The sequence below is a fragment of the Delphinus delphis genome, chromosome 17, assembly GCF_949987515.2.
Source record: "Delphinus delphis chromosome 17, mDelDel1.2, whole genome shotgun sequence".
Taxonomy (NCBI): Eukaryota; Metazoa; Chordata; class Mammalia; order Artiodactyla; family Delphinidae; genus Delphinus; species Delphinus delphis.
Window position 1 is genome coordinate 70134189 of NC_082699.1, and position 12054 is coordinate 70146242.

The window sequence follows — 12054 nt, forward strand, 5'->3', positions numbered from 1 at the left end:
ATTACCGGAGTTAGGAGGCAGGAACTCTTAAATGGAGAGCATCGATCAAAAGTGAAAATCTAAGTTCAAAGAGAATCAACACATTGCATGGATCTTCACCAAGGAGACTTCCTACATTTTAACTCCGATCTCCCACATGAATGGATTCATATAAATTCTCTTATATTTTGGTTGGCATCAAGTAATTCTGACAGTTTACTTTTTCTAGAGTAAGGCACCTTACGATGAAAAAGAATCAGAAGGTTGGGGGCCTGAGGCATATCTTGATTATCAATAGATTGAGATTTAAGAGTTAATTCAAGACAAAGTAGATAATGGGTCTTTGTAGACATGCATGTAAATTAGTCAAAAGCAATTTCCAGTATTTCTCTAAACTTAGGCTGTTTTCATACCGCAGTAACGTTTTAATCGTTCAACCACCTGGCACTGGATTGTACAAAATAAGGATTTAGAAGAAATCCTAATCTACAATTTGGAACGCTATGAAAATGTTCTTCAGCTGGGAAGCAACCGGGGAAATAAGAGGGAGGGACCACATTAAACCTATGGTACCCGAGGCTAACGCTTGGCTATGACATTTGATACTTTGGTATTAACACCAGGGGTCACAGCCCTTTTTCTGAAAATCCATTTACTTTGAAAGCAGACTTCTAATTTCAGAAAGAGCCTATAATTTCTAGTTGTGAAAGCAAAGACTGATTTAGCCTTCAAGTCTTCTTTTAAATTGTGGGGTAGGATATCAAACCCCAAAGAAAGCCAATATCCTTGTCTACATACAAACACAGTGGAAAATCAAGCCATCGACCCAATGGAAAACCTACAGACCTGGCTGGGATTCACTGTAATACCCTCGTGCCATTCCTAAGCAACTCTTTTCATCACACCACCTTGGAGGTTAAATGGGTGTGAAGGCAGGGATTTTACCAGAAGGAGAATAAACCTCAGCTCTCTCTCCACTGGTGTGGGTGGGAAGAAAGCAGGAAGCTACCGACTCTTGAGAAGAAACACGACGGGCGGGCATAACTTAGTCCTGAATTTGTTTTTCTTTGGCTTGTGTTTTCACTCTGCTGTTACTGCTGCCTACGGAAATGCTTTTATTCTCTCATGTTTGTACTTATCCAAGTTTACAGCTAAGACTTTTATTAAATGTTTATAAATACATTTCTCCTCCCACCCCACTCTACAGCCTGGTTACAAATGCCTCAGAGCAATAATCACAAAGAGATGTGGTAGGAACAGTACCGCACAAGGATGAGTCAGGCCCACGACAAGACCTCACGTGCGGCCTCCCCGTCATCCCGCACGATAACCCCAGCACGCAGGCCTCTGACTGCCGTCATGCCACACGGCTCCAGCTCTGGGGTTACACAGACTGGAGGGGACACCAGCCCGACATTTTTATTAGCCTTAGGACTTTCTGCAGGCCCCTCAGCCTTTCTAAGCTTCAGTTTCCTAAGCCATAAACAGACAGTGCAAGGTGCACACAGAGAGGGTTGCTGTGAGGAGGTCATGCATGTAAAGCACTTTGCACAGGCCCTGGTGGGCAGACAGATGTCACACACACTGGGTATTATTTGTATTGCCCAGTTGCCGTGCTATCCTGAAATGTGTAAATGGTCTCCAGTTATGTGCTAACTATAACGAAAGAAAAGTTGCAACAGTCACAGACCTACAACTTGACAGTTTGTATCAGCCATGGATGCCCAAATACCCGACAGTGAAAGTACATCTCGCTCCAGACACAACTAGCACGGGAGGTGTCAGCACTTCTAGTCAGGTCAGAACACCCAGCCTCTCAGCCCTTAGAGGATGGACTCAACAGTGTTTTGTCCCAAAGCTATTAGTTCAGGGCTCTGTCCTTCTTGTAGTTATTCTTTTTCTTAGAATACTCACAGCAAATAAACCAAGCAACCAACCAAAAAAAAAAAAAACACTTACAACTTTGTCTCATAATCTTTCCAAGCTTTGTCAAATGGCTTCTTGAGATCCTTAAAAAAGAGAAAATAAAACCGAGATTGAAAGTACTTTTGCTTAAAGGTATATAATCTTCCAGTAACATCTTAGCAGAAATGCTCTCCATTATAGGACACTCGAAACTTCACACAGGACACTTTCAGGCACATCACACAACTTATTACACCCGAGAAGCTAAGAGAGTGGGACGGTGTGCGTTCCCGGTCACGACGATGAGGCAGGACCCAGTGGTTCTGAGAGGTGGGTCCACGGGTCCTCCAGGGGGGAGCCCAGACTCAGCGAAGACGCCCCCCCCGCCGCCCCGGTCTTCCTGAGTGTCTCATCTTGTCTCTCGGGCAATAGCGCCATGTGAAGCGGTGTGTTTTTTTCTAATGATCATGTTCCAACAGCATTTTTTATGCTGAAAACGTTCAGAGTGCCTTTCAGACATGAGTACCACTGGGATCTTAGAAGAGAAAGAAGGCAACCCTTTCAAGCTAAACTGAAAATCAAATTTCTCAACACTCACTCCTTTGACTCCCTTTAGGTCTCCTTTCAACAAGGAATCCAAGGTGAAGATCACGTTGTGGCTCAGGCCCTGGAGCTGAAAAGCAAACAAAGACGGGAGACGGTGAGAAGAAGAAGGTGCACGTGGGACAGCAAAACCGGCCGCTGCCGACTGAGCACGGTCACCCCGTCACACATAAGCTCGGTGAAACGAGGGCAGAGACAGCGACGCTCCTGCTCGCGACTGTATCCTCGGTGCCAAGTTCTGTTAAAAGGACAGCTATCTAGGAAGTGCAACCTACGGCTGGAGCAGGGCTTTTTCCACTGCTCCAGGGCGGAGGCCTGGGTCTCCTTGATTTTAGGGTGGTGCGAAGAGCAGTCTACAGAGAGAGGGGGAAGGAATGTACCCAGCTGGGGAGCAGGGTGGCAGGGAAACCAAGGGAGGGATGGGCCAGTGTGGAAAGAGTCAGGAAAACAAGGGCTGAGAAGCGCTATACAGTCCGTCTTCAGGGGGAGCCCTGGCATCTTGGCGAAACCAGTTCCAGCAGCGTGGAACTGAGACCGCAGGGACCCGCAGCACCGGTTACAGATGGAGAGGTTGGCGGGTCCCCTCATTCGAGAAGGAATTTTACTCATGTGTGAGCGTATTCGTTTATCAGCCGCCCACCCGTCCAACCACCCTTCCATCACTCATTTATGAAGTACCTATTCTGTGACACCCGCTATGCCAGGGCCTGGGACGGGGGTGCGATGATGTACACAACACGGCCTGCCTACAGAGGGCTGACGACCCAGGGGCAGACGCAGTCAGTACGCAACCAGCTCTAACGCATGATGAGGTCAGGCAGAGGGAGACGGTGGTGTGAGAGGAAGCAACGCTGACACTTACAGGCTCTGTGCATGACCTTCTTAACCACCGCTCTAAAGCGAGGCTACCAGAACCTGTGGTGGGTGGCTGCTGTGAAGATGCAATGAGTTAATGCACGGGGAAAGTGCTGGTGTGCTCCCTGACACCTGGGAAGCGTTTATTACCTTAAAAATCCTACGGGATGTTAAATTCGAATAAGGCAATGTGGGAACAGAGGGGCAGGGCGGGGAGACCTTCCCTCCAGCCCTGAACTCCTCCCTGGCCCTGTCCCGTGGTTCTTATCCGAGGCTTCCTGCAGCTCCAAGTCACTCCACGTCTTGCCCTCCCTGACCACCAATGTGACACACGAGGGCAGTTTTCCAATGCACACCACCAGACGACTCGGGTCAGAAACAACCATCTCTTTCTTTTTTATTTCAGACAAAGAGATTCCTACCAAGACATTCCATCTTTGCAATCTCACCACCACCCATGCAGAGAAACAGCCGGGCTGGCAGGCCAGCCAACAGTGAGAGGGCCGTGATGCACAGCCTACGTTCTGGGAGGTCGAGGGCACTGGGTCTTAGGGTGTGGGGTGAAAATAATATCAATAACATTAATATTTAATTATCAATAATAATCAAACATTATATTTCATTAATAACAGTAATATAAGACATAGTTTATAATTACATTATTAATTATTGATAATATAATTATATAATAGCTATAATATTTAATAATAATAAATATGATTACAGACTACGGTTTGTGGCTTTCCAAAGGGTCACAGTATGTAAACTGATATAGAGAATATGTGTGGTATTAAAATTTCACGGAGAAAGTTATTAGGAAGACTATCTTTTTTTTTTTTTTTTTTGTGGTAGCGGGCCTCTCACCGCTGCGGCCCCTCCTGTTGCAGAGCACAGGCTCCAGACGCGCAGGCTCAGTGGCCACGGCTCATGGGCCCAGCCGCTCTGCGGCATGTGGGATCTTCCCGGACCGGGAACACGAACCCGCGTCCCCTGCACCGGCAGGCAGACTCTCAACCACTGCGCCACCAGGGAAGCCCAAAGACTATCTTTTAAAAAGCTCCTTGGGGTGGGAGTCTGCAGGTAGTAATAATAAAAGAAAAGGTTGAAAAACACTGGCTTTGGGTATGAGATGGGAAAAACAAAGATTAACAGGACTCATTCTCTGCCCCAGACAGACAGTGAGAATAACATCTTGCTCCGAGTCCTCAACAGTCTCATTCCTGGGTCACAAGCCCCCTGCATCCTGCTACCCTGTGGGTCTTGGGCGTTTGCGTGGATGGTGGTAAGTGAGGCAGGGATCTCCGCTCATCAAGCCAGAACCTACCTTTCCTCTGTTCGTGGAGATCTTGCATTTTCATCTCAACACTTACTGCCCTTAACCCTTTATCTGTATCTGTTTCCTTAACCTTTTATCTGTATCTGTTTCCTTATTTGTTTGCTGTGTTCCCAATCTGAATGCAAGCTCTTTGAGACTGGGGTCTGTAAGTTCACTGCTATGCTTTCAGAATTTAGAACACTGCATAGCACAGAGTAGGTACTCAATAAATATATGTAGAATGAAGGAAACACAAAGTCGCATGTGTACAAGGGTCTCCTCGACAGGAATGTTTATACTGATGCTAAGTTTAGTGCTTATCAGTAGGGGACCAGTTAATAAATTATGGAAGTTCTACACAATTGCCATAAAAATGAGAAAGCTTTTCATGTTTAACTTTGGAAATATCTCCAAGATAAACTGTTTCGTGATAAAAGCAAAGTGAAAAACAGTATTCATGGTGTACAAGGATTTGTATAAAAAGAGGAAAAAAATATGTTCATGCTTAAATTCTTTCTGAGAGGATACAGACTAAACTGCTGACATTGGTCCCCGCCAGGGATGGACACGGGGTAGGGGTAGGGCAAGGACACAGGGTGGGAGAGGAGCCTTGTACTGTGTACCTTCTGCATGTCAGGGGGGTAACATGTACTACATTGTGGATTCAAAAAAAGTAAAAATTCTAAAACAAAACGTGAAGAGACAGTGATCATAAAGCATTTTTAACTATTAGTCCTGAATCAAGGCTTTCCCCAGTGTCTCTCATCCTTCGGGAAATGAAGCAGGAAAGACCAAAAAATACATAAACGTCATTGCCACCTTGACCTGAAGGCTGTGTTACAAAGTAACAATAAAAGAATCGTGAAAGTCTGTGGTCTGTACTCAATGTGGGGGTTATTGGGAAGGAAAAGTCCCTCGAAAACCGCGTACTGATCACACAATGAACACACGGCATCACCTTTCGGCCCAGTCATCATGGTCAGGCACATGGTCAGGCACTGGGCAGGCACTGGACTGCAGTCGCATTGATGGAAAACCCCAAGAATTAAGAATTTCTCTGTGGTTATCCACTCACATACTCCTGGGGGCTGATAAGAAACCAAGAAGGCAAAATAACCATGTATTATGATTTGAGAATCTTCCCACTGATGATCCCATGAAAAGGCCACAGGAAAAAAAATTTAAACTTACAGACTCCTCCTAACTCATTTCCTGGTGAAAAGGTAGGTTAATTTATAAAAACTGGCAAAGGAGATTGTGTTAAGTGAATAGTAACTGTCTGTTATTATAAAGATACTGAAAGAAGTCAGAGAGAACAGAGCAATCTCAAGAGGAGGAAACTTTTAGGACATATTTGGGCAAAATGAAACGTCCCTTCCTTGGCCATCCCAACTAAGAACACCTACTCTCTCAGATATTTGAAGGTGTTGCTCTGTGACAGGGATGGGTCGCAAGGCTTCACAGGTGTAGGATTCTGTCATTTTCCTGTTTGTTTGTTTTTAATTTTCCGGCTCTTTCAGGAGTCCTTTTCATGACCTGAGCAAACTGTTCATTGCAAACGGATGTGTAACAAAAGCACCCCATGGGCAATGCAGCCAACATAACACAATAATAATATTAGTGGACAGACTTCCCGTATCACCTTCAGAATCCTCAGATTTTTAAAAGAAGCCTTTTAATTCTATTATATAATTATTTCCCATTTACTTTACCGAAGTCCTATCGATTACTCCACTCTCATTTACTCTCAATCCATTTCCTTTATCAATAAAGTTAAATTAACGTAAGTTCTTTATGTGATTCAAGATTACACAAGGTTAGAGGGCATGTTTTAAGAAGTATATCTTTTCCATTTTACTAAGCACACAACACATTAAAGACCATTGCAGGAATGAGGTGTAGTTGGGTAAAGACACTACTTTCCAAACAAACTGCTGTTCATTTCCTTCCTCACAAAGGCGAAATTTCCCTGGGACTTCCCTGGTGGTCCAGTGGCTAAGACTCCAGGCTCCCAATGCAGGGGACCTGGGTTCGATCCCTGGTCACTAGAACTAGATCCCGCATGCCACAACTAAGACCCGACACAGCCAAATAAATAAATATTAAAAAAAGCGGGGGAAATTTTCCCCTAGGAGCATATACATCAAGCCCACCAAAAAATTTGGGATAAACCAGACAGGAGGTGGCTGAGGTCTACCGTTCTGCATAACGATGCAAAAATGACTTGTTTAAGCAAATAAACTGTAATTAATATTGGCTTTGATAAAAATAACCATTTATTCCTTACAACTGCTTAAACACTCCCAGACATTATACAAACTGTAATTCCAGCCATTGGAAATGACTTCAGGAGCAATTTTCCTGTGTATATAAACACACACGCATCTATGCCCTTATTTTTTCTTTACCCCATATAGCTTTGCTACAAAATGAAATGGTCTCGTTACCTGTTTACTGATTTACCACCTGTCTTTCTTTTCTAGAAGGTATGTTCCTTAAGGGGAGGCAGCTCATCTGGCCTTGTTCACTAATTGACCAGATTCCAACACAGGAGCCAAGAAGCAGTTGTGGGTCCTCACGCTGCAGGGCAGTTTCTGGCTGGCCTGTGTGGGCCTCGGGGGAGGGGGGGGGCAGTGACTCAGCACCACCGCTGTTCTTCCCTGTGTGAGAGCAGGAGAAAGCAGCACAGCTCTGCAAAGGGTACCCCCATACACCCCCGCCCTTAACACCTACATGCACGTGCGACCGTATCAATTAACGAGGACGTCCTAACGGGCTTGCTTTGTCATCCTGCATTAGCTCTGACACCCTCTCTGCACTGCCCACTGCCCACTGCCTCCCCCTCTCTCTCCTTCCCCTCTACAGAGGGAAACAGCTCCTCTGAAAGTAAGGCTAATGCGAATCTGCTGACTTGCTCAACACGTTGGAAAATCCAATTAAAGTAATGAGCCAGCTCCCAGAAGTTCTGCTGAGATTCCCAGGTATAAATTAGGTATTCTGTCTGGTGTGTTAACTCCTTCATGCCCTAGACAGTTACTCACCACCCTGAAGGTATTTTACACTGGTGCCTTGTCATCAGGCCGTTTTCCAGGGCATTAAGATCTGGAGAAAAGAGGTTTTGGTGGGAGCCGAGAGGCATGAGGCCACACATCACTCCTGGCCTGTGACTTTGGGAGAACCATCTGACCTGCTGACTTGGCTTCCTGATTTAAAAATGGGTGTCCTGGCACCTTCCGCAACTAGCCCACGCCGATGTGAGGGGACCAGGGCCTGACACCAACGAAGATCCCACTTCACTGCAGACACACAGGGTTGCCTGCTTCATTGGCTGCTCCTGGTAACCCTGCAAGGTGTGTTCAAACACTATGAATCGGAGGCGTCAAAGCACAAACCAGGTCCGACACTAAAGGCAATGAACTGCTTACAGCACCATCTTCTTACAGGTATCGGAATGCTTTGAAAACTACAACATACTATATATATGAATGAACAGTTATTATAAGCGATTACTGACCTATTAAGCTAAGCTTTATTTTCTTTGGTTGCATATGCATCAAGGGGAAACAAAGAATCCTGCTCAGAAGTGGAGGGATGAGGGTTAGTGATACCACCTCATGCACTGTTAAGGGCTTTGTAAGTGTACCCTTCACAGATGCCAGAGTGCCCCGTGCTCACATGGTCAAGCAGGTGGCGTGCACTCAGCTAGGGTGTGCTTGGGCAAGTCATTCAAGGCCACTCCACATGCTGCCAGGGGGCCGTGTGACATACAGATACGGCCTGCAATGCATGGACAACACACACTCTTGATAAAGTGTGACTCGGTTTATTTTCTTAGACTTCTTTACACTTGAAAGGCTCAGCAGTAGTGGTGGAAAAAACATAATGATAGCATTTCAGATACTGAAATAGGTCTTTTGAGGCTGGGGAGGTGGAGGGGGGAGACTCCCAAAGGTTCTTCACATCGCACCACTCTCTCCACTGGAAGTTTCGCAGTTGTTCCCCTGCCTCATTCTATAAACTGTACGATAATGCATCCCATTACACCATGTTCCAACCCAGGCAGTCTGAAATAGTTATTAAAATGATAGTACTGTGTTTAACATATGTTATCTAAAGTTGTTGCTTGAAACAACTCTGTAAGATGTGTCTTAGTCTCACCCAATTAATGAGGAAACAGGCTCAGAGAGGTTAAGCAACTTGCCCAAGGTCAAACAGTAAGTAAGGCAGATGGTCAGGTTACTAATTTAGGTTTTCACTAACTCCAAAGGCCAGTCTCATGTGCTGTGTCATGCTGTTAGACTGATGTTTTCAAGTGATTTATCAGATCATATCACTTTCCTGCTTAAAACACATCAACCACTTTCCATCAAACTGGATTCAAATCCAACCTCCCAGTATAGGTCTAACCCCAGCACAACCTGTCTTAAGCCCCTCCACCCATTCCCACTACCCTTCAACCACGCCAGGCCTCCTCGGCTTCTCAACCCATCAAGTTCTCTCTTCCTGGCACATGCTGTGCTCTCCGTCTGGACCACTCGTCCTCTGGCTACTGGCAAAGCGCCTTCCAGTCTCCATGCCACTTCCTCAGTGAGGTCTTGACCGTTCTAGTTCTACATTGATCACTTCTCCCTAATCTCCCATTACTCTCAACCAGGCAGAACAGGCTCACTTTCAAGAGCCTGCATTTTAGAGTCACTTGTTTCTTCGCTGTCGGGAGTAATGCTCCTTGAGGGAGGGGCTATGACTGTTTTGTCTACCACTGTGTTACATCAACCCCCTAGTGCAGTATAGACACGATATCCACTGAGTAAAATGCTTGCTGATTGAGTAAATGGATGAAGAAATGAGTTCCCCTTCAAAGCAGGCAAGCTGTTCTGAGACTCAGACATGTTTACAGCATCTGAACCAGTTCTGGTCTTCCTGGTGTGCTCAGCATCAGAATGGAAGGGCAGGGAGGTGGCGGGGTGGACTTAGGAGAGGGATGGGATATGGTCGGGTGACAGACCAAGGATACCCTCCTTCAAGAGGCTGCGAGGCTGTCTGACAGCTGGGGAAGAAAGGGTGCTCTAGACTTGACCTGCCTCCAGCTGGCTGTGTAAGTTCAGGTCCATCACTTCTCGCTTCCGCCACTGACAAAATGAGAGACCCAGGAGGTCTCTAAAATAGCTCCAGTTACAATCCTCCTATAGTTTAAAATGAGCTACCGAGATACAACTGAACACAGGAGAAAAAAATCCAGACCAAGTGGGCGTAACAGCTACAGTAGATGCCTCAACTGCCTCACGAGCTGAAGGACAGCCCTGGTCCACCCCCCAACCAAGTAATAGAACGACAACAAACAATTCTGCAGTAATGCTGAACAGTTAGAAGGGTGAATTCATAATTCCTATCAACACTCTAAACTTTTTTGTACACCCCACGATATCCACTACAAAACTTCTGGCGCAATACAACCACCTCTTGAAAAAGCCTGCAATCTCTCAAGAAAACGAGCTTCAGGATCTGAGCCGAGCAAGGGCTGACAGGACCACCAGGGCGCCCTGGGCTGCCGGCGGTTTCTCTGCATTTCCGGACCGACTCAAACAATAGCGAAGGAAGGGAAGTGAAAATATTATAAACTGGATTCATGCTCATCACAGCACGTGCAGAGATATCAGAGATGCTTTCAACAATTATTCTAAACAGTGAAAAAATGGAAATAGTCAAAATAGGAGAGCGGGTACATAAATTATGGTGCAAATGGTGAGCTTTCTATACAGGGGTTAGAATGATGTTACGGGTAGCGCCTCTGGATTCTGCAGGCCCCTCTTTGAGGGGGCTGCAGCTGGTAATGGGGGAGAGGCTCCAGGCTCCTGACCCCGCTCCAGCCTGGGCAGCTCTGCTTTAGGGGGCTGTACGCGTCCAATGAAACAAAGGTTCTCAGGCTACAATATTTTACGAAACAGGAAAACATTTTCAAAGTATATAAATAAATGAAAAATAGGGTTACAAAACAGCACTACAGTACGAACCCAGTACTGTTTAAATATTGAATAACAAAAATTACACACAGGAAAACAATATGTATGTATAAATAGAAAAAAAGGTTAGAAGATAGATAGATAGATCCCAACCCCTTAACAACAGATTGCAAGGTGACTGGTGATTTTTTTTTTGAATTTAATTTTTTTATACAGCAGGTCCTTATTAGTCATCCATTTTATACACATCAGTGTATACATGTTAATCCCAATCTCCCAATTCATCCCACCCCCACCCCACCACTTTCCCCCCTTGGTGTCCATACGTTTGTTCTCTACATCTGTGTCTCTATTTCTGCCTTGCAAACTGGTTCATCTGTATCATTTTTCTAGGTTCCACATATATGTGTTAATATATATTTGTTTTTCTCTTTCTGACTTACTTCACTCTGTATGACAGTCTCTAGATCCATCCACGTCTCTAGAAATGACTCAATTCCGTTCCTTTTTACGGCTGAGTAATATTCCATTGTATATATGTACCACTTCTTCTTTATCTATTCGTCTGTCGATGGGCATTTAGGTTGCTTCCATGACCTGGCTGTTGTAAACAGTGCTGCAATGAACATTGGGGTGCATGTGTCTTTTTAAATTATGGTTTTCTCTGGGCATATGCCCAGTAGTGGGATTGCTGGGTCATATGGTAATTCTATTTTCAGTTTTTTAAGGAACCTTCATACTGTTCTCCATAGTGGCTGTATCAATTTACATTCCCACCAACAGTGCAAGAGGGTTCCCTTTTCTCCACACCCTCTCCAGCATTTGTTGTTTGTAGAATTTCTGGTGATGCCCATTCTAACTGGTGTGAGGTGATACCTCGTTGTAGTTCTGATTTGCATTTCTCTAATAATTAGTTATGCTGAGCAGCTTTTCATGTGCTTCTTGGCCATCTGTATGTCTTCTTTGGAGAAATGTCTATTTATGTCTTCCGCCCATTTTTGGATTGGGTTGTTTTTTTAATATTGAGCTACATGAGCTGTTTATATATTTTGGAGATTAATCCTTTGTCCACTGATTCGTTTGCAAATATTTTCTCCCATTCTGAGGGTTGTCTTTTTGTCTTCTTTGTAGTTTCCTTTGCTTTTCAAAAGCTTTTAAGTTTCATTAGGTCCCATTTGTTTATTTTTGTTTTTATTTCCATTACTCTAGGAGGTGGATCAAAAAAGATTTTGCTGTGATTTATGTCAAAGAGTGTTCTTCCTATGTTTTCCTCTAAGAGTTTTATAGTCCCTGGTCTTACATTTAGGTCTCTAATCCATTTTGAATTTATTTTTGTGTATGGTGTTAGGGAGTGTTCTAACTTCATTCTTTTGCATGTAGCTGTCCAGTTTTCCCAGCACCACTTATTGAAGAGACTGTCTTTTCTCCATTGTATAT

General features: G+C 44.7%; 1 protein-coding gene across 1 annotated transcript in view; it reads right to left on the reverse strand.

Annotated features, from left to right (window-relative positions):
- The window catches only part of ASAP1 (ArfGAP with SH3 domain, ankyrin repeat and PH domain 1), a 273045-nt gene that overhangs the window by 92329 nt on the left and 168662 nt on the right, over positions 1-12054 (reverse strand). Inside the window, exons 5-6 of the mRNA XM_059995202.1 lie at positions 2483-2557; positions 1939-1988 (exon numbers count right to left, since the gene is read on the reverse strand). Coding sequence (XP_059851185.1) covers positions 1939-1988; positions 2483-2557 — 125 coding nt within the window. The remainder of the gene's footprint in view (positions 1-1938; positions 1989-2482; positions 2558-12054) is intronic.